Source organism: Equus przewalskii, chromosome X (genome assembly GCF_037783145.1).
Source record: "Equus przewalskii isolate Varuska chromosome X, EquPr2, whole genome shotgun sequence".
Taxonomy (NCBI): domain Eukaryota; kingdom Metazoa; phylum Chordata; class Mammalia; order Perissodactyla; family Equidae; genus Equus; species Equus przewalskii.
Genome location: NC_091863.1, coordinates 26,587,290 through 26,614,415, shown reverse-complemented (window position 1 = coordinate 26,614,415; position 27,126 = coordinate 26,587,290). Strand labels below are relative to the sequence as shown.

General features: G+C 36.3%; 1 protein-coding gene across 8 annotated transcripts in view; it reads left to right on the top strand.

Moving 5' to 3' along the window:
* DMD (dystrophin) overlaps positions 1–27,126 on the top strand; it is a 2,264,041-nt gene that overhangs the window by 679,541 nt on the left and 1,557,374 nt on the right. For all 8 annotated transcript variants that reach the window (XM_070604303.1, XM_070604310.1, XM_070604305.1 and 5 more), the window contains exons 3-4: positions 19,410–19,502; positions 20,939–21,016. In XM_070604303.1, coding sequence (XP_070460404.1) covers positions 19,410–19,502; positions 20,939–21,016 — 171 coding nt within the window. The remainder of the gene's footprint in view (positions 1–19,409; positions 19,503–20,938; positions 21,017–27,126) is intronic.

Below are 27,126 nucleotides of genomic sequence, written 5' to 3'. Positions count from 1 at the left end.
TTAAAGATTAATTTGTGGTCAAATTGGTTTTAGTCACTAAAGAATACACTAAGGAAGGCGAAGTCCGTTTTAATAATCATGTATATTTTTATGTGTCTCTAAGGAGTTGTTAAGATTGGTTATGAGAAGGTTGTTGGTAGTAGTCGAAGTGTTATTATACAAGATGATAATGAGAAGTTTTGAGAAGTAAAGCAGATAACAATATTTAGTATTCTGAATTATTTTTTCCATACATGCATTAATGAATCAATTCCTGTTGATCTATTCCTCATGGATTGCCAACACAATTATATTAGGGATAAAATAGGAAACAGGCAGAATTACCAAAGTTTGATAAATATAAATATCAAAGAATAGGCTTTTGACAAATTAGTTTCTAAATCCTTGTGCTCAAAACAATCATATCATGCTGAGTATATTGCATAAAATGAGGAAGTCAGGATAATTCTCAGTGCTACAGGATGATAAATACCCAGATGGTTGACTATGATTTGCAAACTTGCAAATTGACTAGATTTGAAGAGCCATCTTTTCCACCCTCTTTGATTAGTTATGGGCACATTTTAGCTTCTGCCCTTGAGGTGCAGTCTAAGAAAAACATGACTGTGAGCCCTTAATGGGACCATAGTTGGGAGGATGCCAAAACAAGAGAGTCTATTTTTAATAGAACATGCAGGCAGGCTTCATCATGATGCCTTTTCTTTGTTCAAAATAAATTTTTAACGATTTTGTTTAATTATGTAGGGAAATGTTTATCATAGGAGGTTCGATAAAATCAACAAACAAAACATGAGAGAGTGGGGTAAAGCTATAGGCTACAGAGTCAAAGAGAATGGATTTGAGCCTGAGTTTAAATACCTTAGTGAATTTACTTAAGACTTCTGAGTCTTAATTTTCTCATTTCTAAAAAGGTGGAAACAATATCTTCCTCACTAATTCCTTCTAATATCAAACAGAGTAAGTTTGACACTGTTCATAAAATTTGTAGAACATCTCAGTTTTAATTAAGAAACACTCTGGGCTGATGAAGGAAGAGAACAGGATGGCAAGGAGGAGGATTAGAAGAGGAAGAGAAAGAGAAAGACTAGAAATATAACATAATTCTAGTTTGAAAAAAATGTGCTTATGTAGGAATAGAAAAATGTCTGTGCAAAAATATACCAACATGTTGACACTGGTTGAGTGGTGAGATTATACTTTTTTCTTTGTACTATTTTTCTGTATATCATTTTTTTTCATAAAGTACATCTATTTGTTTTAAAATCAGAAAAAAACATTTTTAAAGCCAAGCAATTAAAATTAATATTTTTTCTATTTTAATTTTAAGTTTACGTTTAAACCTTCATTTCGGATCTTACAGTCTAAGTTCAATAAAAGATTGCTAATGCATTCCCAGCAATATTTAAATTTAAGAGGCCAAGAGATAGGTCATTCAACCAGGTAAGTGAGCACCAGCCTTTGAAAAAGTTGATAAGTATTTGGTGTCCTTTAAAAAAAAACATCTGGTAATTATTATATCTTTAAAACAAGATAATTTAAATTTCCTTTTTGCTTGATAATATTTTTGGAAGTTGCTGTTTTAATGAAATAAAACATTTCGCACAGCAGTATTTTACAATTAGCAAATATTTGGTGTTGATAAAGAGGAATTACTGAATTAGGTATCTTTTACAGTTAAGTCATGTAATAGTAGAAAAATCCTGGTAAAACTTCTATTCAGAAAATTATTAAAGTAATCTTTCCTATTTTTGAAATAAACAAGTGCCTATTAAGATTTTCTAATTAATTTACAGGACAATTTAAAAATTTTCCCTTGAGCTGTGTGAGGAAGAAAATGACAATCCTAACTACTTCCCTTTGGCAGTTATTTAGCTTAATTTATTTAAAAATGCATTATTTTAGAAACCCTAACTGAAAGTGACAGTTTAATTCATAGAGAATTCTTTTTGATTCACTATTTTTGTTTTGAAAATGTCTGAATGATAAACCACTGGAAATTAGAGCTTATAATGAAGAAACTTGGATAAACAGGAATTTTTTATCTAAAGTGACAACAAAGTAAAATCTCTAGCAAATAGAATTAAAAAGTCTACCTTTTCTTTTTTTTAACTTCTCATAAGATCCAAGTGAACTTCAAATGAACATGTTGAGCAAGAAATACAATCTTTGTTGTATTTACAATATATAACTACCGCAGAAGGGTTAACAGACTACATTGTATGAAAGGTAGCTTTAGAAATCTTTTTCTTCTTTTGAGGAAGATTAGCCGTGAGCTAACTGTTGCCAATCCTCCTCTTTTTGCTGAGGAAGACTGGCCCTGAGCTCACATCCATGCCCATCTTCCTCTACTTTATGTGTGGAACGCCTACCACAGCATGGAGTGCCAAGCGGTGCCATGTCCGCACCTGGGATCCGAACCAGCAAACCCTGGGCCACCGAGAAGTGGAACATGTGAACTTAACCACTGCACCACTGGGCCGGCCCCAGAAATCTTTTAAGGTTGACACTATTTTAGTTGTTTTATTGTTCCACGAAGCTGAGAATTAAAAATAATAGGGCTTTGTTAAATTTTTTTTTTGCAAGATGGAATTGGAGGAGCTGTGTAGAGTATATTGACTGTGCACTTTTCCAGATAATTCACTGAGTCAAATCTCTCGAGACAGTGACTTTTTTGCCCATATTCAATTTTAGCAGCGAAATAATGTTTTTTAGCTTGAAGTTCTTTTTCCACAAAAACTCCAAGGGCTCTCTTAAAAATATTTCATAAATAATTTACCCATCTTTATAATACAGTTTAATTTTTCAGAAATCTTTCTCCGTGTAGAAACAAATATTCATATACAGACATCTATCAGTTAGCTATTGCTGTGTAACAAGCCACCTTGAAACTAAGTGGGTTAAAACAACAGCCATTTATTATTCTCTCAAATTTTCAGATCAGCCAGGTAGTCCCCAGCTCTGGGACTACTAGGGCAACTTGGCACTGCTTCACACGGCCCTTCTTTCAGCTTTCTGACTCAGGCATGTTCTTATGGTGAAGGGAGAAGCATGAACAAGAGAGCAAAAGCGTTCAAGCCCTTGTGAGGCCTACATTTGGAAGTGCAACACCATCATTTCCATTGCATTCTATTGGCCAAAGCAAGGCAATGACCAACCCAGATTCCAGAGACAGGGGAATAGGCACCACCTCTTCACGAGGAGAGCAGCAAAGTCCCATCGCAAAAGGCATGGAGTCAGGAAAAGATGAAATATTTGGCCCTGTTTTGCAGTTGATCTACCATAGATGGTGACCTCTGCTTCTGCGAAAACAGGTTCAGATGCAAAGGTAGATAATTGCTTAAGATTTTAAAGAGCTCAGATTTAAAATTTAGAGCAGTTCCTCCTGAACGACATGACTCCCTAGCTAAGTAATATTTCCACACAAGAATAGTTCTCTTGAATTCTTAAGACCCCAAAGTTAGCGTCTAAACAATGTCAACATTGGTCTTTCCTAAACGATATTAACTACTTTGAAACATCAATCTTAATATTGATGTGAAAAATTTCAAAATTAGGTACATGTCCAAAAGAATGAAAATGAAAGACCATTAGACATTTGCCCAAGCTCCTTTGGGTGGCAAACCAAGTCTTCTCTGCTGTGGTCTCTCACACACGTCAGGACTCACCATCTCCCATCCCTCCATGTCCTGTGCCCTAAGAACTAATTTATCGCCATTTCTTAAATAGTTTATGCAATTTAATATATCTGATCCTTAGCATCTGAAGTGTCCCTCTGCTTGGCACTCTCTTCTTTTCACATCTACCTGTTGATTTCCTATTCAACCATGTAAATTCTGTTCAAGGATTTCTGCTTTCATCATTCTCTCAAGTGAAGGTGACACCTCTCTTATTTGTGCTGGCGCCATACTTCCAACACCACTATTGGCAGGATTCTAACACGGCACTAGAATTATATTTGCTTAAATGCATACCTCCTTCCTAGACTGTGACTAAAGCTGTGAAAACAATGACAATATCTTTTTTGTCTTTTATCTTCCTGATTATTTCCAGTGCCTGGCACAATATAAAGCGTTTGAATAATATCTATTAAATTTAGTTGAGGACCGGCCGGTGGTGCAGCGGTGAAGTTCGCACGTTCCGCTTCGGCGGCCCCAGGTTCGCCGGTTCAGATCCTGGGTGCGGACATGGCACCGCTTGGCAAGCCATGCTGTGGTAGGCGTCCCACATAAAAAGTAGAGGAAGATGGGCACGGATGTTAGCTCAGGGCCAGTCTTCCTCAGTGAAAAGAGGAGGATTGGCAGCAGTTAGCTTACAGCTAATCTTCCTCAAAAGAAAAAAATTTAGTTGAATAATTTAACAACCCCCCTCCTTTGACACATGAGGAAAATAAGTAAATTACTAAATAATTTATCCAAGTTCACACAGTTGGGAAAAACTAGAACTACAATGAAATAGAGGCCTATTTGGCCCCAGATGCTATATTCTTTGACATGAAACCACATGAATCTCCCATGGAAGACTTTCAATAATTAACTGGCATGTTTGAGTGGATCTCTCAAGAAATGGCTGTACTAAACGCAAGAGTAAAATTTTTCCTTCTATTTGTTACTATCTCATTTAATCCTCATCAACTGTAGGGATTATATTTGTTATATTTTGACTTATAACATTCTAGGTTCTTGGTGTGGGAGATTGCTTTAGTATTTTAACTTTATTAACATTAAAAAGTCAGATTTTCCATATGCTTTAGAGTGAATTCTGTATTTTAAAAATTTGTTTTGGTCTCTAGAGCAGTATTTACTAGATTTATTGAGTAACTCACTGCCTGGCATTCTGGACTCCTGAAGGAGTTAATAAACCCCCCCAAAAGAGTGATATAATAATAGAAATTTAGGACATTGAAGAATTTTCCTATGTACATATGTAGAATTATCACTGTGTTATTATCCTACAATTACTAATTCAACCTAAAATTGGAAGCAATTTTGTTTGTAGGCTATATAACTGTATCTGAACTTCAGAAACCTCAGGGGAAAGAGAAAGAATAAATTAGTTAAATTATCCCTACTTTATTGAAAGAGATTATGAAAGTGTACAAGTAAAATTTATCTAACACTGACCCTGAACGGCATTGTGGTCAAAGAAGCCCAGCTCAAACAGCACTTACAAAGTAGAGCATGGTTAAGAAATTGGACAATAGACTGCCTACATTTGAGTTTGTATCTAACACTTTTTTGCTGTGTGACCTTAGTCAAGTTGCTTATGTTCTCTCTGCCTCAGTTTTGTCATCTGTAAAATGGGAATGATTTTAATTGATGGTTGTGAGAATTAATTAAAATAATCCATGTACAGTGTAAAGAATTGTGGCTGACATAAACTAAGCACTCAATATTTATTTTTCATGACTTTCTAAAACGTGAGGTTTAATCATAGGAAAGTGCCAATATTCAACCATATTTGACTGCAGAAGTAAAATTTTCATACGGTTCAAGCTATTAAAAGGAAATAGCGGTTAAGCAGTGACAGAAACTCTTATTTAATTATCCTGTCCTATGTGACTTTTGTCCTTTCTGTGTGTCTCCTGTTCCCTTGATTTGGCACTGCCTGTAGGCGGATCCTCCTCATAAGTGTGGAAGAAGGGACGATGAATAGTCTAAGGCTGACTTCCTAGTAGGGAGAGACAGGGAATGATTAGGAAGTGGCTGTGTCTTGTCACATAATTGTCCACACACAATTGCACTGCAGTGTAATTGAGAAATGATAAGAGCGTTCATTTTATAAATAAATTTTACATTTATTAAATAAAGGCATCTTCAGTTGTCCTTTGGCCATAAAGTCTACTTCTACTGGATTTGAAGAAACCTAAATAGCTTTCTCCCTCTGCATTTTGCCTGGAGCTAAGTGCTAATAGTTGGCATTTCTTTAGTGAGTGTGCCCATTGTGTCACAGTATTTTTTGTTTCTTTTTGAAGCATCAGAGTCTTATTTATATGCTTTGAAATGAAGTGCTTCATCTTGCAAACCTTATACTGTGTTTTTTCTGTGACAAAAGCCACTATTGGAATAGAATCTACCCAACCTCCATTTCCATCACGGGCTGTCTCGACCTTAAATCCCATACCTATGTGGTTCAATAGAGAAATTGAGTTTAACTTTCAGAATTTTAAATTTATAGGGGGTATTTAACGGTGGTATAAGAGAATTAGCTATAATCATAGTTTGTTAGGTTTCCACATATTTTAAAATAACTATTTGTGAATTATATTAAAGTTATATCTAGAAATGTAAGATAGGAAATTGCTTGCCATAATTTTACTACTTTTTGTTTTAGAATACCTAGTAATTGAATTAGCACTGACTTATCTAAATTACAGATAAGCAAACTCAGGCCTAGGTTAAGAATTCAGTTTTATTACAAAGCACGTTAAAGATGGACCTGATCAGAAAACAGAACATGATGGCTTTTGGTTAAGTGCACTTTACTTTTGGGTTTATAGTAGACCATTTACAGATAATGACTTGATTTCCATTAACTATTGTTGTGGCTCGTGTTGAAAGTTCTAATGTGCAATCTGGTTGAATCTTTTCTTGTGCACTTAATAGTATAACATACACATTGGGCCCTAGTGATTATGTTTTATAAAGACTTACTGCCAAGTAACTTTTTATATCTGGGGAGATTGTAAAACTACTATATGATCTAGCTTAGCTCTTGAGCACTTCTTAGCTCCAAGGAATAACTTGGATTTTTCTTGATTATCTTTGTAGCCCAGATTTTAGTACTGTTCCTGGCATACAGAAGTCTCTAAAAGTATTTGATGCTAAGGAATAATGAATAATATATGTTAATTTTCATCTGTTAAAGCCCATGAAACATTCCACTTCTTTGATACTCCTTTATAGAAGAGGAAGCGCCCTAGTGATGCATTGGGCTCTTTGACATGACATTACCAGTGATAGAAATAACATAAGAGGCATGGAGAGGAACACTTAGGCCTTCATTTATTTCCTGACCTGGGCATCCCTGACATGAATCCCTTGGATCAAAAGGAGTTTGCTTCCCTGTCTAGGGTGTTGAATGTCTTTGGTAAACCCTCTGGGTCCATTCTCCACCTTTCACTTCCCTGGGAGGCTGACCTCTGTGGACTATATCAGCAGACTTCCTTGCCCTCTAGCTTCGAGTTGCATTTGGCTAATGGGAGCATTTACAGGAGGTCAGAGGAAGGGAGGGAGGGAGGAAAGGAAGATCAGGGCAATTATTCACTGCAGAATGGCTGCATTCATCACCCAAATATCAAAACTCCTTTCAGATGACCCTCTCAGCTTCCTCTGTGTTCAGGGACCAGTAACCACTCACTTTCTCTTCGTTCCTATGAGTCTAGAAGTGATAATAACACTTCTCTGTTACCAGTTCTGGTGGTTTCTTTATACTCTGCACTCATCTTTGTAAATTGTCCCTTATTGAACTTTCCTCAAGCTACCCAAGCCCTGCTAGGACTCTGGGATCCTCAAAGGAGAGGCCTACTCTCCACCTCCAGATGATGACATTTAACAGGAAGAAGGAAGGAGGGAATGATTTCAGAGTTTGTGGAGCATTTTCTATGCTAGGCAACACTCTGGACACCTTATATTTATTAACCCTTTTAATCCCCATACTAATACTTTGAAGTTGATCCTTTCTTTACTTTGAAGCAAACATTTCAAGGAGAATTGTAGAAAATATGGATTAGCGGCTTAAAAAATTTGGAATAAATTCATGATAGCCTACACTTATTGAGTGCATCTTAAAACAAAGCACTGTTCTAAGTGCATTTAAATTTTCACAGCACCACAACATAGGTAATAGTACATCCTTGTTTTACAGATGAAAAAGATGAGGCACAGAGAGGTTAAGTTATTTGCTCAATATCAGCTGAAATATGGCAGTGCTAGGATTTGAACCAAGGCATTCTGGATACAGAGAAAGAAATCTTATTCACTTATTCAGCTGTATTATACAACTTGCCTGTGCTTTGTAAAACATATTTCATCAATGCAACTTTCTTCTTTCCAAATTTTCTCTGGTTAAATCTGATGTCTTTCAATCATCAGTTTCCTAAAATGAAATATTAAGCCAGCATTATTTTTTTAATTGAGTTCATAATAGTTTACATCAATGTGAAATTTCAGTTGTACGTTATTTCTTGACTGTCACCACATAAGTGCTCCCCTTCATCCCCTGTGCCCACCCCCAAACCCTCTTCCCCTGGTATCCAATGAACTGTTTTCTTTGTCCATGTGCTTGTTTATATTCCACCTATGAGTGAAATCCTCGGGTGTTTGTCTTTCTCAGTCTGGCTTATTTCGCTTAGCATAATTCCCTCCAGGTCCATCCATGTTGTTGCAAATGGGATGATTTTGTCTTTTTTTCTGGCTGAGTAGTATTCCATTGTGTATATATACCACATCTTCTTTATCCAATCATCAGTCGATGGGCACTTGGATTGTTTCCATGTCATGGCTATTGTGAATAGTGCTGCAATGAACATAGGGGTGCATATGTTACTTTGGATTGTTGATTTCAAGTTGTTTGGGTAGATACCCAATAGTGGGATAGCTGGGTCATATGGTTGTTCTATTTTTAGTTTTTAAAGGAATCTCCATATTGTTTTGCATAGTGACTGCACCAGTTTGCTTTCCCACCAGCAGTGTATGAGGGTTCTCGTCTCTCCACACCCTCTCCAACATTTGTTATTTTTAGTCTTAGTGATTATAGCCATTTTAACAGGCGTAAGTTGGTATCTTAGTGTAGTTTTGATTTGCATTTCCCTGATGATTAGTGATGTTGAACATCTTTTCATGTGTTTGTTGGCCATCTATATATCTTCTTTGGAAAAATGTCTGTTCATATCCTCTGCCCATCTTTTGATCAGGCTGTTTGTTTTTTTTATTGTTCAGTTGAGTGAGTTGCTTATGTATTAAGGAGATTAGACCTTTGTCACATAGATGATTTGCAAATATTTTCTCCCAATTTGTGGGTTGTCTCTTTGTTTTGATCCTCGTTTCTTTTGCCTTGCAGAAGCTCTTTAGTCTGATGAAATCCCACTTCTTTATTTTTTTCCTTTTGTTTCCTTGTCTGAGAAGACATGGTATTCAAAAAGATCCTTTTAAGTTCGATGTCAAAGAATGTACTACCTGTAGTATCTTCCAGGAGTTTTATGGTTTCAGGACTTATCTTCAAGTCTTTGATCCATTTTGAGTTTATTTTTGTGTATGGCGTGAGATAACGGTCTACTTTCATTCTTTTGCATGTGGCTGTCTAGTTTTCACAACACCATTTATTGAAGAGACTATCTTTTCTCCATTGTATGTTCTTGGCACCTTTGTCAAAGATTAGCTGTCCGTAGATGTGTGTGTGTGTTTTTTTTAAAGATTTTATTTTTTTCCTTTTTCTCCCCAAAGCCCCCCAGTACATAGTTGTATATTCTTCGTTGTGGGTCCTTCTAGTTGTGGCATGTGGCACGCTGCCTCAGCGTGGTTTGATGAGCAGTGCCATGACCGTGCCCAGGATTTGAACCAACAAAACACTGGGCCACCTGCAGCGGAGTTTGCAAACTTAACCACTCGGCCACGGGGCCAGCCCCAGATGTGTGGTTTTATTTCTGGGCTTTCAGCTCTGTTCCATTGATCTGTGTGCTTGTTTTTGTACCAGTATCATGCTGTTTTGATCACTATGGCTTTGTACTACATTTTGAAGTCAGGGATTGTGATGCCTCCAGCTTTGTTCTTTCTTCTCAGTATTGCTTTAGCAATTCGGGGTCTTTGGTTGCCCCGTATGAATTTTAGGATTCTTTGTTCTATTTCCATGAAGAACGTCATGGAGATTCTGATTGGGATTGCATTGAATCTGTAGATTGCTTTGTGTAATATGGACATTTTAGCTATGTTTATTATTTCAATCCATGTGCATTGAATCTCTTTCCATCTCTGTATGTCATCATCTGTTTCTTTCAGTAATGTCTTATACTTTTCATTGGATAAGTCCTTCTCCTCCTTGGTTAAATTTATTCCTGTGTACGTTATTCTTTTAGTTGCGATTGTAAATGGCCTTGTATTCTTGAGTTCTCTGTCTGTAAGTTCGTTATTAGAGTATAAAAACGCAATAGATTTTTGTAAGTTGATTTTGTACCCTGAAACTTCACTGTAGTTGTTAATTATTTCCTCTTGTTTTCCAATGGATTCTTTAGGGTTTTCTATATATAAGATCATGTCATCTACAAACAGTGAGAGTTTCACTTCTTCACTCCCTATTTGGATTCCTTTTATTCCTTTGTCTTGCCTAATTGCTCTGGCCAAAATCTCCAGTACTACGTTGAATAAGAGTGGTGATAGTGGGCATCCTTGTCTTCTTCCTGTTCTCAGAGGGATGGTGGTTCAGTTTTTGCCCATTGAGGATGATGTTGGCTGTGGTTTTGTCATATATGGCCTTTATTATGTTGAGGTAATTTCCTTCTATCCACATTTTGCTAAGAGTTTTTAGCATAAATGGCTGTTGGATCTTGTCAAATGCTTTCTCTGCATCTATTGAGATGATCATGTGGTTTTTCTTCTTCAATTTGTTGACGTGGTGTATTTTGTTGATTGATCTGCGGAAGTTGAACCATCCCTGTGTCCCTGATATAAATCCCGCTTGATCATGATATATGATCCTTTTGCTATATTGCTGTATTCAGGTTGCCAATATTTTGCTGAGGATTTTTACATCTATGTTCATCAGCGATATTGGCCTGTAGTTTTCCTTTATTGTGTTGTCCTTGTCAGGCTTTGGTATCAGAGTGATGTGGGTCTTGTAAAATGTGTTAGGAAGTGTTCCATCTTCCTTATTTTCTTGGAATAGCTTGAGAAGGTAGGCATTAAATCCTCTGAAAGTTTGGTAGAATTTCCCAGGGAAGCCATCTGGTCCTGGGCTTTTATTCTTTGTGACACTTTTGATTACAGTGTCAATCTGTTTACTCATGATTGGTCTATTCGGATTATTTGTTTCTTCTTGATTCAGTTTTGGGAGGTTATAAGAGTCTAAGAATTTTTCCATTTCCTCTAGATTATCCAATTTGTTGGCATAAAGATTTTCATAGTATTCTCTTATAATCCATTGTATTTCTGTGGTATCTGTTGTTATTTATCCTCTTTCATTTCTAATTTTGTTTATATGAGCTTTCTCTCTTTTTTTCTTTGTAGTTCTGGCTAGGAGATTGTCTATTTTATTTATCCTTTCAAAGAACCAGCTCTGTGTTTCATTGATCCTTTCTACTGAGTAGCCTTTTTTGTTTCAATAGCATTTATTTCTGCTCTGATTTTTATTATTTCTCTCCTGCTGACTTTAGGCTTTGTTCTTCATTTTCTAATTCAGTTAGGTGTAATTTGAGATTGCTTATTTGGGATTTTTCTTGTTTGTTAAGGTGAACCTGTATTGTGATGAATTTTCCTCTTAATACAGCTTTTGCTGCATCCCATATGACTAGGCATGGTATGTTTTCATTTTCATTTGTCTCCAGATATGTTTTGATTTCTCCTTTAATTTCTTCAATGATCCATTGCTTGTTCAATAGTATGTTGTTTAGTCTCCACATTTTTGTCACTTTCTCAGCTTTTTTCTTGTAATTAATTTCTAGCTTTATAGCATTGTGATCAGAAATGATGCTTGCTATTATTTCGATTTTCTTAAATTTGTCGAGGCTTGCCTTGTTTCCCAACATATGATCTATCCTTGAGAATGTTCCATGTGCACTTGAGAAGAATGTGTATTCTGCTGTTTTGGGGTGGAGTGTTCTATATATGTCTATTAAGTCCAACTGGTTTAGCTTTTCATTTAATTCCACTGTTTCCTTGTTGATTTTCTCTCTGGATGATCTATCCATTGATGTGAGTGGACTGTTGAGATCCCCTACTATTATTGTGTTATTATTAATATCTTCTTTTAGCTTTGTTAATAGTCACTTTATGAACTTGGGTGCTCCTGTGTTGGGTGCATAGATATTTATAAGTGTTATTTCTTCTTGATGGAGTGTCCCTTTGATCATTATATACTGCCCCTCTTTGTCCATCTTTAAGTGTCTTATCCTGAAGTCTACTTTGTCGGTATAAGTATTGCAACACGCTTTCTTTTGTTTGCCATTAGCTTGGAGTATTGTCTCCTGTCCCTTCACTCTGAGCCTGTGTTTGTCATTGGAGCTGAGATGTGTTTCCTGAAGGTAGCATATTGTTGGGTCCTAGTCTTCAATTCATCTTGCCACTCTGTGTCTTTTTATTGGAGAATTCAATCCATTTAAGTTTAGGGTGATTATCAATACATGAGGGCTTACTGCTGCCATTTTATCACTCATTTTCTGGTTCTCCTGCATTTCCTTTGTTTCTCATCCTGTGTGTTTGAGTCTACCCATTGAATTATGTAGTTTTTTATGATGTGTTTCTTTGTTTTCTCCTTATTTATTATTTGTGTCTCTGTTCTTCTTTTTTGTTTAGTGGTTACTGTGAGGTTTGTATTCAGAATCTCATGTGTAAGATAGTCCATTTTCTGATGGCCTCTTATTTCCTTATTCTAAACCGATTCAGTCCCTTTCCTCCTCACCTCCTAAGTTGTTTTTCTCACATCTTATTCCATCTTGTGTTGTGAGTTTGTGGTTAAAATAACAAGATTATCTTTGTTTTTGGTGTTTTCCTTCCCTTTACTTTTTTTTTTTTTTGAGGAAGATTAGCCCTGAGCTAACATCCACTGCCAATCCTCCTCTTTTTTGCTGAGGAAGACTGTCCCTGAGCTAACATCTGTGCCCGTCTTCCTCTACTTTATACGTGGGATGCCTGCCAAAGCATGGCTTTGCCAAGTGGTGCCATGTCTGCACCCGGGATCTGAACCAGTAAACCCTGGGCCACCGAAGCAGAACGTGCGAACTTAACCACTGCACCACCAGGGTGGCCCCATCCTTCCCTTTACTTTTAATGCCATACTTGAGTATTTGCTATCCTCTTCTGATTCTGTCTACCTATTTACCTCCTTACTCCATGCTTTGTAACCCTTTTCTCCCTGTTTTTTTTTTTTTTTTTCTGGTATGAGGGCCTTCTTGAGGATTTCTTGGGAGGGTCTTGTGGCTATGAACCCCCTTAGCTTTTGTTTATCTGGGAAAGTTTTTATTTCTCCATTGTATCTGAAGGATATTTTTGCTGGATAGAGTATTCTTGACTGAAAATTTTTGTCTTTCAAAGATTTGAATATGTCATTCCAGTCTCTCCTAGCCTGTAAGGTTTCTGCAGAGAAGTCCACTGAAAGCCTGATAGGGGTTCCTTTGTAGGTTATTTTCTTCTGCCTTGCTGCCCTTAGTATTCTTTCTTTGTCATTCATTTTTGCCAGTTTTACTACTATATGCTTTGCAGTAGGTCTTTTTGCATTGACATATGTAGGAGATCTGGAAACCTCTTCTACATGGATTTCCATCTCCTTCCCTAGGTTTGGGAAGTTCTCTGGTATTATTTCTTTAAACAAGCTTTCTGCTCCATTCTCCTTCTCTTCTCCCTCTTTAATACCTATAATTCTTATGTTGAATTTCCTAATTGACTTAGATATTTCTTGGAGACTTTCTTCATTTCCTTTTAGTCTTAGTTCTCTCTCCTCCTCAGTCTGGGACATTTCAACATGTCTATCTTTGATTATGCTGCTATGCTCCTCTATGATGTCAACTTGAATGTTCAGGGACTCCTTATTGTGTTTTAGTTCTTCCATTGTGTCTTTCATCTCTAATATTTCTGATCAATTCTTCTTTATAGTTTCAATCTCTTTTGTGAAGTAGCTGCTGAACTTGTTGAATTGTTTCTCTACATTCTCTTTTACCTCATTAAGTTTTCTGATGATAGGTATTTTGAATTCATTGTCACTTAGATGACATATTTCTGTGCCCTCAGTACTGAATTCTGGGTACTTGTTTTCTCTCTGGTCTGGAGAGTTTATATAATGTTTGATATTTCTAGAGGGGGTGGTTTTGTTTTTATGTATCCTGGTATTATTTGGTTGCGTTTACCTCCTATCGCCACTTGGTGGGGGTCAAAAGCCACGTATTCTGAACCCTCTGCCTTCAGCCGAGATCCCTGGCAGTGTAGCCACCCTGGGCAGGTGGGGGGGGGGGGGATTTCTCATGTGTGCTCTTGGGGTTTTCTTGCTCTGTTCTCACTATCTGCTCTCCTGTGATGTTGGCTTAATGATGTCACCCCCTGCAAAAGCTCTTGCTCTGGTCAAGGTCTTCCCTCTAGGCTGCAAGGGCCCTCTGGGATCCATGATGTTCCCATGAACATACATCTCCTCACCCATTCCTTCCATCTCGGAGTCCTCCTGCTGTCCCCGATTGCAGTCTTTAGGGGAGGGAGTGAAGTTTTCTGTTACCTCATTCCGCCTGCTCTGAGGGGTGCTGCAGCCTCTCCACCTGCATCATATGGCTGCATGTGTTTGGATGTCCTTTTTTGGAGTATGGATTTTTTTTGTTGTATTTTGGAGGGGGAAGATTAACTCCACCATGATGCTGACGTCACTCTCTCTCCCTCTTTTTTTTTAAGTATACTTTTTGGTGAGGAAGATTGGCCCAGAGCTAACAACTGTTGCCAATCTTCCTCATTCTTTTTTCTTTTCACCCCAAGGCCCAAGTACATAGTTGTATATGCTAGTTGTAGTTCATTCCAGTTCTTCTATGTGGGATGCCGCCACAGCATGGCTTGATGAGTGGTGCATAGGTCTGTGCCCAGGATCTGAACTGGCAAACCACAGGCCACCAAAGCAAAGCCCACAAATTTAACCACTTGGCCACAGGCCCAGCCCCCTTCTTCTGTTTTTAAGAGACTCCTTTCAAGGAAAAACTAATCTATGGTACTAAAAGTCAGTATAGTGGTCATCATTGAAGGAGCTATTACACAGAAGCGGGTGTGAGGAAGCTCCTAGGATGCTGGTAATATTCTCTCTCTCCATCTGGGTGCTAATAATATGAATATATTCAGAGTATGAATATTCATTGAGCTAACACTTAACATATGTGTATTTCCTGTATGTATATTATACCTCAATAAAATTCTCTTATAAAATACTTTTTACAATTCATACTTAAGAAAACAATCATCTATGAAAAGTGCCTATTTATACTACAGTGGGTTGCATTATTTTTATGGGAGCTGATCAGCAGCATTCACCAATAAGTTCTGAATCAATTTTGCCCTCCTTTTTGGTGTTTACAGTATTTAAAGATTTGTAATCACAGGGAAGTATCTTGACTTTCTGAGCAACAGAGATGTCCAGAGGCTGACCTTTCTGTAGCCCAAAGGCCATGCTAAGTTATTCCTGTGCTCTTTACCTTTTCTTGGAACATTGTATTGATCTCTCTGTATTTTCAGGTTGAAAGATGGGCACAACTCTGAAGTTAGAAGCTATTTAAATATTTTCACAAATTCATTTCTGCCCCCTTCTCAGTTGTTTTCTCTTTATAAAGTTTTTTCACTTTGTTTATGCCACTTACCAATCAACTTGTCTGAATTTCTTTTTGAGCATTATTTATATAAAGATATAAAGAAATTCTGGATTTCTTTATATCATACTGACAGTGATCTGAAAGGATTACTGTTTCATTTTATGGTCCGTTCATCTTCTTATTTGGGTTATCAAGGAAGAAGACACTATGTAAGTGAATACAGGAAATTGCTGAGTAATATCAAAATGTCAAGCTTTAAAGAAAATATTAGTCATAAAAGAGATTGAGGACAGAGAGCCAAACGGTCGTATGGCCCAAAGAGGGTTTAATGTTTTGTGTGTATGAAAAATAAATTTCATACACTTGAAAAGGAAGCTATTAAAGATAGGACTTCTAAGGAAATATTATTGTTTTCATGACATAAATGTCACTTACAATAAAAAGACATGGTTGATGTAGAAGAAGTGGGAGGAAAACAAAAGGTTTAATTAAAAGTAATCAGAAGAACAAGAAAAAAGAGAAAGAGCTTGAAGCCTCTGAATATTTCCCCTATGCCATCCACATTTACCGGTATTAGTAATTGAATATGGAATAACATCTTCCCTCTTTGACTTTCAGTTTTACAGGGGTACCAAACTAAGAGATACAGAACACATTATATGTGAGATATGCATTTTCTAGTAGATCCAATAATGTATCATAATTGTATTGATATCTAGAATTTGGTGAAAGAAAGAGAAGTCAAGGGATAATAGAATATAACAGAAAAATAATCCTATATTTATTGAGTGCCTACCATTTGCCAAGTCTATATAATATACCTACACTGTTTCATTTAAACCTCAGAGAAATAATCTGAGGTATTATTTCAATTTCCATTTTACTAATGAGTAAATCGTGCCTCAGAAAGGCCAAGTCACAAATCACCGAGATAGCACAGCTAGTGAATAGGAGACTTGAGTTTAAAAGTGAGCTATTTTTGCCTCTGAAATATGCTCTACTTTTGCTACATCATATCTATAATGCTATGGAATGAAGAGTTGAATCTAGGAAAGAAATGAAAACCATCCAAAAGAAATTCAATGTTTTGCTTTCCATGGGGTATTCAAACTACAGGAGGAATAAGACTGAGCACCCGAGGATCCATCAAGTTACAGGCTAAACATTGTACATTTCATTGAACATCACTTTAATTAGACCGTAGGAGGGGGAATATCACTCAAAAGTGCTTGAAATTACTTTTAAATTAAAACAAACATTAAGAGAGAAATGCAAAATCTCCATGAATTCTTAATATAAAACATATGTAAATTCATTCAATCTCACCTGCTGGAAGGATGCTTTGGTGGAACATTCTGAGAAGCACTCTATTAGAGAATGTGGTGGATATAACAAATAGAAATTGGATTTCAATTGTGATCTTTTAATATATTATTGATTCATGAGTTTTGGAAATTATCTATGACACCAGGAGCTGTCTTTTTCTCTATCACCTCATTGCTTTCTAGGCACTCCAACTAAATCTGCCTGGTGGCCTCTGACTAGCCTACAATCCTTCACTGTCTCTCCATTTTGTTTGATTCCAGTTTAAAAGGGAGAATTATAAAATACCCTGGTCTGTGTGTATAAGTTTGGATCAAAGCAAGATCCTGTTTGCCTTGTCGACTTCTGTCTAGACTCCTTTCCCCAAAGCACAAGCTTTCTATAGTCCTTGTGTTTTGGATGCTAGATGATCCCTCTGGCCTTGGGGTTCATGCTTTATTCTGTGCCCCAAGACTTACCCCTTTCCTAGTCTCTGCTCTTCTTCTTGAATGAATATTTTGCCACCCACAGCTTTCCTGGTTTGACAGACATTGTTGTCTATCTATCTAGATAAATTGTTTTCATAAGAACAGGTATCTCTGTCAGCTAACTATATTTTATTTTCTTCAAAACTTGACACATTTCAGTGTGCAATATTCTTTTGGTCGATAAGTTTAGAAGCCACACACTTCTCAAATGCATCTGTAAAATTTTGCTCCTGAAAAAAATCCAACATTTTCAAGCCACTGTAGACCTTCAACCACTTTGAAAATAAAACCTTAATATAATCCCCAAAATACCAAGTTATTGCAGGTTATATATGTGGTTCTTGACAAAATTATTATGAAGTATACATTCATTTGCTTTACTCATTAGTAGAAAGCTTTCCTTAAAGTTTCATAAAAACTGCACTGTTCTTTTAAGATTTACTTATACATTATGAGTAGTAAAGTTGCTTTTTAAAAATCCCAGCATGTTAGTGTTTTATGTTGTGTTCTTTTTGTCTTGAAATTTTTAAACAGAACTATTTGAGTAGAAATTCAAAAGAATAACTTGTAGTTATCTTTGTCAAAGGACATAGTATGTAGCTTGATTACCAATGCTGGGCATAAAAGGGCTGGTGGACTTCTTGCAGGGGTCAGTGTTCTCATTAAGTGAAACATCTGGGCATTAACAGGACTTGTCATTGACATGGCTCCCTGGCTGTAGGGAGAGCCTGAATTCTATGTCTTCAATCTTAGAGGCTTCAGGAATGTCTTTGCCTGTAATCCAGGGCTGCTCTTGATTTTCTTGACCTATGTAAGATTCAAAGTTTGTGTGTGATCGAAGGAGTGGATGAAAAGAGCCCAATCACCCATAGGTCCATGTTAGGCCCACCATCTGACATTTTGGGGAAAGGATTTCCTGATCCCCAGGCTATGGGACTTCCCACAGATGTGTGCTCCTGGGTCCCTTTTACTGCTTCTGTGTAATATTCCTTTTAGGAATATTTGTTTTCCCTGCTGGATTCAAAGTTCCACAAGGGCTGGGGTCATGTCCATCTGATTTACTATTGTATACTCCAGCACCCAGCTCAGGTTTATTGGTGCTCAATAAACACCTGTCACTGATAAATTATGGCTTTCTAGATAGCTTGGGAGATAAAAAGAGTTGTGAATTATTTCATATGAAGGGATTATAGGCTTTAAACCAGAAAAAGAAAATATTTGGGGGCATGACAGAAGAAATAAAATATTTGAAAGATAATCAAATGGAAGGAGGAAAAGGCCAAGGAAGCAGCACAATAAAATAGAAAAAACAAGGCCCCCAGGAGTAAGACAGATCTGGGCTAAAATCTTGGCTTTACCACCTTCTAGTTTTGTGACAAAGGATCATGTGTTCAACCTCTTCATCTCATCTGTACAATAAGTATATTAATACTAACCTCACAGAAATGTCACAAAGATTATAAGATCCACTCATTTAGTAGAGTGTTTCTCATGAGTAGTTACTCAAAAAGTGTTAGATGTGATTAGTGGCTATTATTTTTCCTCAGTATGATTCTCAAGGAAAAAACTGAAAAAAACAGATGAAAAGTTTCACGGGCCTATTTCAACTCAATTTAAATCAGACCTTTCTAAAATTTGTGCCATCCATATGAGAATGGGTCATTCTGAGGCAGCATGCAAAATGTATATGCAGAGAAAGTGTGTCTTATGGGTGAAGGATGGTGAACCTTCTATGATTATGCATTATATTTCCAAGTAAACCAAACAGTTAAATTTTATGCACCTACCCAGGGCAAATTGTCTGCGGTCTTTGTGTGATTCTCTCCATACACCCAACTGCCTGATAACTTAAACATTTTTTCTTTCCTTCATAGAATCACCATTCAAAAAGTTGAGTTAGTTAGATGAATTAGGCTATAGATCTCCAACTCTTGTTTTTTTAAAAAACAATTTAAATAGATATGACCTAATGATGATATATTGCTTTTTGGTTTTTGTTTTTTACTTTTATCCATCACCCTTGGCAAATTAAGAATTAGGTACATTAAATATTCTTAAACATAGCTTTAAATTTTAAGGGCATAATCATGGAAATGGATCACTGGAAGTGTGCTTTGTTTAATTGGATATATTTTGTATTTCAGTTTGGGAAGCAGCATATAGAGAACCTCTTCAGTGACCTACAGGATGGGAGACGCCTCCTAGACCTTCTCGAAGGCCTGACAGGGCAACAACTGGTACGTAAGTGATGAAGTTCACATTAGCAGTAAAATTTCAGACCAGAAACAAACTCAGCATAGTTTTATGAGATCTAGTAAAATTCAATAATTTATGAATTACTGATTTAACTAGAAATACAAGACCTATTCCTAAATAAAATAATCTCACAACAGTGTTTTCATTTTGGTCTATTTCTATCATACGCAGAACAAGAAGATGAAAATTCTAAGTAATATAAGTTAATTAATAGATATTTGCTTTTAATATTTGGTATCTTTGTCATTGAATGTATTTTTATAAAGTTTTTTATACAGACTGACTTTTTAAGTTTAATTTTATTTTTTATTGTGATAAGAACATTTAATATGAGATATATAAAATGGGGAGTTGCTGTTCAACAGGTATAAAGTTTCAGTTATGCAACATGAATAAATTTCTGCGATCTGCTGTACAACTTTGTGCCTATAGTTAACAATACTTTACTGTACACTTAAAAACTTTATTAAGAGGGTAGATCTCATTTTAGGAGTAAATACAGCAGCATCATAATGGTGGAATTTCTAAAACTCCACAACTGAATAAATGAATTAATCCTTATATTGTAATGAACTAGGCAAATGTCAGCTTAAAAATTACGGGACAAGAGGGGCTGGCTTGGTGGCATAGTAGTTAAGTTCACACACTCCACTTTGGTGACCTGGGGTTCATAGGTTCGGATCCTGGGTGTGGACCTAGCACCACTCATCAAGCCATGTTGTGGTGGTGTATCACATAAAATAAAGGAAGATTGGCACAGATGTTAGCTCAGCAACAATCTTCCTCAAGCAAAAAGAGGAAGATTGGCAACAGATGTTAGCTCAGGGCCAATCTTCCTCACCAAAAAAAAAAGAAGAAGAAGAAGAAAATTACAGGACAAGATATGACCTTTGGTATTGAAAGTGAGGGTTAGAGAACCAAAGATGATTAAGGTTTTGAGCTTCAGTGACTAAGACAATTAAGGCAATATTCACAGAAATAGTTTCCTATAACCCTATTTGGCATTACTATGTAATTTTGCTAGGCTTAAATCTCTATTAAATTTTCCTAAAAAGTGTGGAAATTAACTCACTTATCTATCCTACTAGCAGATGTCCTTGTGCATGCTGATGTTTCCCGTGGTGGTCATGCAGTTATTCCCAACTGGGCAGCAGAATGAAGGGGAGTTTGTAACCTAAATAGCTTTTGTGAAGAAAAAAATGCTAACATTCTTCTTGAGGACTGATCGAGTCATGTTAGGAAAGTCCTATAACGAGGACAGTTAGCCCAAAGCAGTTAAATTCATTATTTTTAAGGCGTCACAGCCTATGTTCATTTAAAATATTCAAACTTTGAAGTAAACATATAAATTGTTTCATTTCTAGTAGATTGTTGCTTTCTCTGCTTGGCAGTAAACATTGTTTCATTTTGTTTTCAGCCAAAAGAAAAAGGATCCACAAGAGTTCATGCCCTGAACAATGTCAACAAGGCACTGCGAGTCTTGCAGAAAAATAATGTAAGTGGAGACCTGGACAGAGTCTGAATACTGTGAGACAGCATGCTTAATGTTTGAATGAAGGCTTTGGTCCAAAATGCAGGGAAAACATCTGAAGTTTTCTTGTAAATCAAAACAGTTTTTCTTAACAGCACATGTTCTAGTTCACGTGCGTCTGCTTGCGGTTAATGTGATTTGGGAAGTAAATGCATGCAGCCACTGGGGCCAGGGAAAGGCGTGACCCAGGCCTGATAGGCTTCTCTGTGCTGTTTTCAGATTTTACATGATGCTGTTATGTTTGGTGGACACATTCAGTTCTCTGGTGAACTCAGTTCCACATAGCAGTGTTTCCATGCAACAAATGGCTTTTACTAGGCTGAATAGTATTTTTTATGTATAAAGTGTGTTCACACATGTTGATAAAATTTGTTTGAATTAAGACATTTGTTAGATACCACATCCAAGTATGAAAGTTACACAGAAAAATCACTATTTCAACTCAGGGTAAGAGCTGCTAATTTGTTTTCTATTCCCATGTTTGATTTAGTTTAACTAGATGAAAGGATACATGTGGTATTAGAAAAAGTCGACAATCATACCTAAACAAGTGTGTAGATTAAAGGAACTCTTGTCTCCTCAAAGTGACTTTGAGATTCCTCCCCTCTATCATGACATTGGAGGCGGTCCGCCTTTCCTATTAACTTCCGACAATCTTTCTAATCGACCAATACATTTACCAGGCACTTTTAGTAGCTTCCTAATTACATTACATCTCTCTCTCAAGGATAAATTCAAATAAATTGATCACATACTCTTAAAATAACCATAATCAGTGATAGATTAGTAATAATGTATACTCCCCCAAATGTTGCTCAGCTTGTCTGGCAGGGAGAGGACATCACAGGGAAATGGAAGTGAAGGCTGTGCAGCAATTGGTTGATTTTATGAATTTCGACTTATTGTCATATTTAACCTATGAAAATTATTTTATAGAAACATTATATATTTTTATTATTTTATGAAGTGATTAACTCTATATTTTCACATTTTATGCAGCCAGAATAAGAGAGTCTATAGAATGTTTGCCTCATTATTAATCTGATAGAACCTTTTGAAAGATCAGTATCATATACATTAAGAAAATTGTTTAAAGATATTGGGAACTTACACAAAGAAAATGTCTTTTTAAGTATCAATTCCTCATATGACATTATGAAATATAAAAACAAGGAAAACAGCAGAAAATTCAAAGAATTACTAGATTCAATCTATTTGATGTAGTTGATCTCATTCCACCAAGAAAATGTCATATTAAAAAATAGGCTGTTGGATGTCCTCTAAAATAGTAGATTAATGTAGCCATAGATTTTGTTTGATAAGAGTTTTTTTCACATACTGATTATAGATTATGAATTTACAGGGTTTCCTCTGCATATTACAATTATTAACCTCACAGTTTTTAATATAGGCCCAGAAGAAATTCTGGCAATAAAACCAGAGAAACCATAAAAGAAAATCTCTATGACTTTAGGATACCCAAATATTTCTTAGATGTGAAACCAAAGACATGATTCAAACAGAGAAAAATTAACTTGAACGCCATCAAAATTATGACTTGCTCCTCTGTTCTGGATTTGAGTCCTTTGTTTGTTTTAGGTATTGCAAATATAATTTCTTTCTCTGTTGATTACATTTTTACTGACTCAATGGTATATTTTGATAAAGAGAACTTCTTCATCTCTATGTAGGTCATTTCCATAGACTCACTTTATAATTTTGTGTCCTGTTTAAGAAATAGCTGCCTGCCCAAAGTCATTATGATATTACGTTTTGTTGTCATCTGTATAAACTCTATTACTTCACCACTTGAATTCGGGTCTATATTTCACCTGGAATTGATTATTTTATATAGTGTGAGGAATGGGTTAAGATTCAGTTTCTTTTTGTCATTTGGAATCTAGTTACCATAAGACCATTTGTTTAAGAGAATGTTGCTTACCCATTTCTCTCCAATACTAGGTATGTCATAAAAATTTGGCAGTACATACGTCGTTCTGTTTCTGGACTTAAATTCACTTTCATTGTTCTACTTGTGTATACGTGCACAAATATCACGCCCCATGGATTACTGCAGTTTTATAATACATCTTGGTATCTGGTGAACTTAAGTTATCCCACTTTTTTCTTGTTCAATATTTTCTTACCTATATCAACCCTTTGTATTTCTATGTTCATTTTATAATCATCTTTTTAATTTCCACATAAATTGTGTTTCAAATATGATCAACATTAAGTAAAATCTATAGAGCACTTTAGGAAGAATTCACACCTTTATACTACTGAGTATATAAGTTTCTGCTATGATTTTCTTCTACAGTTTATTTTTTTTTAATTTTAGGCTTTACAGAATGAAAAAAAATCCATTAGAACAAAATGGGCAACAAACTTAAGCAAGAACTTCACCAAAGTGAATGTTCAGAAGTTCTAGAATAATATTAAAAAGTGTTCAACCTCAGCAGTAATTGGGAAAATTTAAATTAAAACTGCAATGAAATACCAATGCAAACTAACAAAAAATGTCTGAAATTAGAAAGACTCATAATACCAAATGTACATGAGGGTATGGAATAACTTGAATTCTGATAACTAACTGGTGGAAATGTAATTCATATAATGATTGAAAATAGTTTGGCATTACATACTAAATATGATGAAAATGCACAATTTTTTTTTTGGAGGAAGATTAGCCCTCAGCTAACTACTGCCAGTCCTCCTCTTTTTGCTGAGGAAGCCTGGCTCTGAGCTAACATCCGTGCCCATCTTCCTCTAGTTTATACGTGGGACGCCTACCACAGCATGGCTGCCAAGCAGTGCCATGTCCGCACCCGGGATCCGAACCAGGGAACCCCGGGCCGCCGAGAAGCGGAACGTGCGAACTTAACCGCTGCGCCACCGGGCCGGCCCCCTGAAAATGCACAATTTTATGACCCAACAATTTCATTCTTTGTCATATAACCATTTCAATGTTTGCCAAATGTGTATACACACTCACACACACACACGCATGTGCACACACACACACACACACACAATATATTTGAGAATGTTCATAGCAGCTTAATTTGTAATAGCCAAAACAAGAACGAAAATCAACAAATAATAGTTACACACAATAATCAAGATGGATCAATTTCCTGAAAGAAATTTGAGCAAAAGAAGTGAGACACAAAAATATACCTACTATAATTTCTTTTAATTAAACTTCAAAAACAGGCAAAATACTTCCATAGGTTTCAAAGTCAGGAGAGTGGTTCAATTTTGGAATGCGTGATGGAATCTTTGGAGTTGTTGAAGATATTCCATATTTTGACCTGGTGGTTGTCACACAGGTGCATTTGCTTTGAGAAAATTTATCAAGCTGTACACTGAAGAACACTTTTCTGTATGTATGCTATAGTTCAAATTTTTTTAAAAGTTAAAAAAGAGGAACTTATGAAGGGAAAGTAAACCTGATCTTACAACCTCCCAAACTCCAAATGATAGTCATATTTTTATCAATCTGACCATAGACCATGTATTTTATTATGAAATTGGTTAATGAAATGTGATAAGCAAATGTACAAAATTAGAATGTGATTAACGCAGTTTATGGATCTTTTCTCTTAAGGTTGTATTTCTTACTGAAAATAGAAAACCTTGAGAACCTTCCAATGTTTTATAAGAGTAGGACCCCAAAATGAAGGTTCAGTTTAAGAAGGAGCCCTTCAAGGCAGATTTCCCCAATGCTCCCTTCTGAGCCAGGGCCTTAATGGGGAATGGCTTACAACTTCGGTCTCTGTATTAAAGGACAGAATCTCGAGTAAAACATTCTCAAGTGGAAACCAAAACCCAGAGCGAAATAATCTTTACCTGAGTTAGCCCCAGGCAGAAAGATATAGAATACAAATACTCAAAAGTAAATTTATTATCATTTTATATTTCTCCATTATTTTGTGATAAAAGAAAGTACAAAAGAAATGGAAAATATTCCAAGGGACATGTTTGGTAGTCTCTGATTATTACCATAAACAATAAACACACAATTAAATCAAAGAGACTGTTCAAGAGCAGGATTTTTTTAAAGATGGGCTTGGGTGTTCTATATGAGATGACTAAATGAGCCTGGGGCAGGATATAAATAAATCAGCATATTAAATAAAATAGTAGATAGGACTATTTCAAATTTCCTTTTAAAAGTCACAAATTATCAAATCAGGATGAACTATAGGAGGTATTGATTGGTGATTTTGAGTAATCACATCTCAAAGAGAATAATGTTAGTATATTTCCACTCAACACATTATTTACTGAGTGTCTACTATATGTCAGGTTGTATTCTAGGTGGTAGGGGCACTGCAGTTAGTGATTGGAACAAACATAATCCTTTATGTCGTGGAGTTTACAGTGACATACCAGGGGACATGAAATATGTATAACATATGTAGTGATAGCTAAGTGAATGAAGAAGAAATAAACAGAATAGGGGGTGTGGGAAGCCCTTTTGGTTAAGTTGTCATATGGGTAGAGACTGGAAGGAAGTGAGGGAGGGAGCCATGGGATTATCTATAGGAAAATGTCCAGGCAAACGGATAAAAAGACCTTGAGGGGAAAAAGCTTTTGGAAATAGGACTCAGTAGGTAGAGAGGACTGAATGTGGGAAAAAATGTAGTAGAGAAGAGGATCGGAGAGATAGTGGGGTGGTGCTGGGAAGGGGAAAACCTGAGGAGCCACGGTTAGGGTTTGAATTTAGTTCTGAATGAGATGACAATGACTAACAACAAAAATGGCAATTATCAATTAAACAGGTAATAAAACAAGTTCTGTTCAAAATCAGAGATAGAAATACTAATAAAGAAACATAAGTATTTAAAATACTATTTTTATCTAAGAAAGTTATAATCAATAATTAAAACGTAATACAACTAGCTGCATAACAGAAATACTGCTAAAACCACAAATAAAAAATGATGGAAATATATTTTTATTCAGAGCCTTTACTTTCCCATTGGCAGATTACAACACATTTCACAGCCAAAAGAATTGAGAATACAAATAACATAAATAAACAGTAGATTTAACAGTGATCTTCTACCCATTAACACTCCAAAGCATAGATGATTCTATAAAGTATGTGTGCATTATATATAAACTTCCTCTCTCATAAAGTTGGATTTTCAAGAAAAAAAGTAGTTTATAATTTCATTTAAATGAACCAAATCCAAATCTGAGCTTTCAAACAGGCATTCAGAAAATTCTAACTTTGTCGTTATTAGGAATCTTCTTCCCTATCCCTAGGGAATGGCTAGAGATCAGTAGACCTATGTGGTGGCTTTCATAGGCAAGGAAAAAGCCTTTCGTCTACAGTCCACTGAAGAATCCACTGATACAGTCACCATCCACAGTCCAAGTCATATCGTTGAGCCAAGAGTGTCATTAACATTCCTGGTATGAAACAGAAAGCTTATACAAAGACAAAGTTGAGGAGACTGTAATGAAGAGAATATATAAAGTGTGGGCAGGATTAAAGGAACTAACAATGAATGGTGAAACACCCAGGGACTAACACGAGTTAATAGCCTTTACTACCTCTAAACCTAAAGAGACAAGGGGAGAGACCTGTTACCTTAAACCCGTGAAAGCAGTAACCTTGGGAGAGGGTCCACTGGACAGCAACTGCCACCATACGTACCTAAAAAGTGCAGTTACTCTCAAATTCTGTCCTGCTGGGGGTGTTGGGAGAAGATCCATACCTTAGACTCTCTATCCAATCCTCTAATATTCTGCCAGTGCTACTCATTGGTTGAACTCAACCAGAAGCCAGAAGGTAAGAGATCCCAGGTGATGGAATCATCTCATAGTAGACGGGTCATCTCAACCAAAGAAGGGATGAAGAACATGGGAGGGGGAACAGACAGAGAAAACCCAGCATTCTAGGTATCTCCATTTTTTTTCTGGTCAAAAGGGGACATGGGAATCTCTACATTGACAGCCCTGATGTTGGCTAGCACCCAACCTTGTTGAGTGTACCAGGAAGCCGTTTACTTTTGAGGCCATACCATCTCCTGCACTTGCTGACAGGGAGTAGAGGTAGT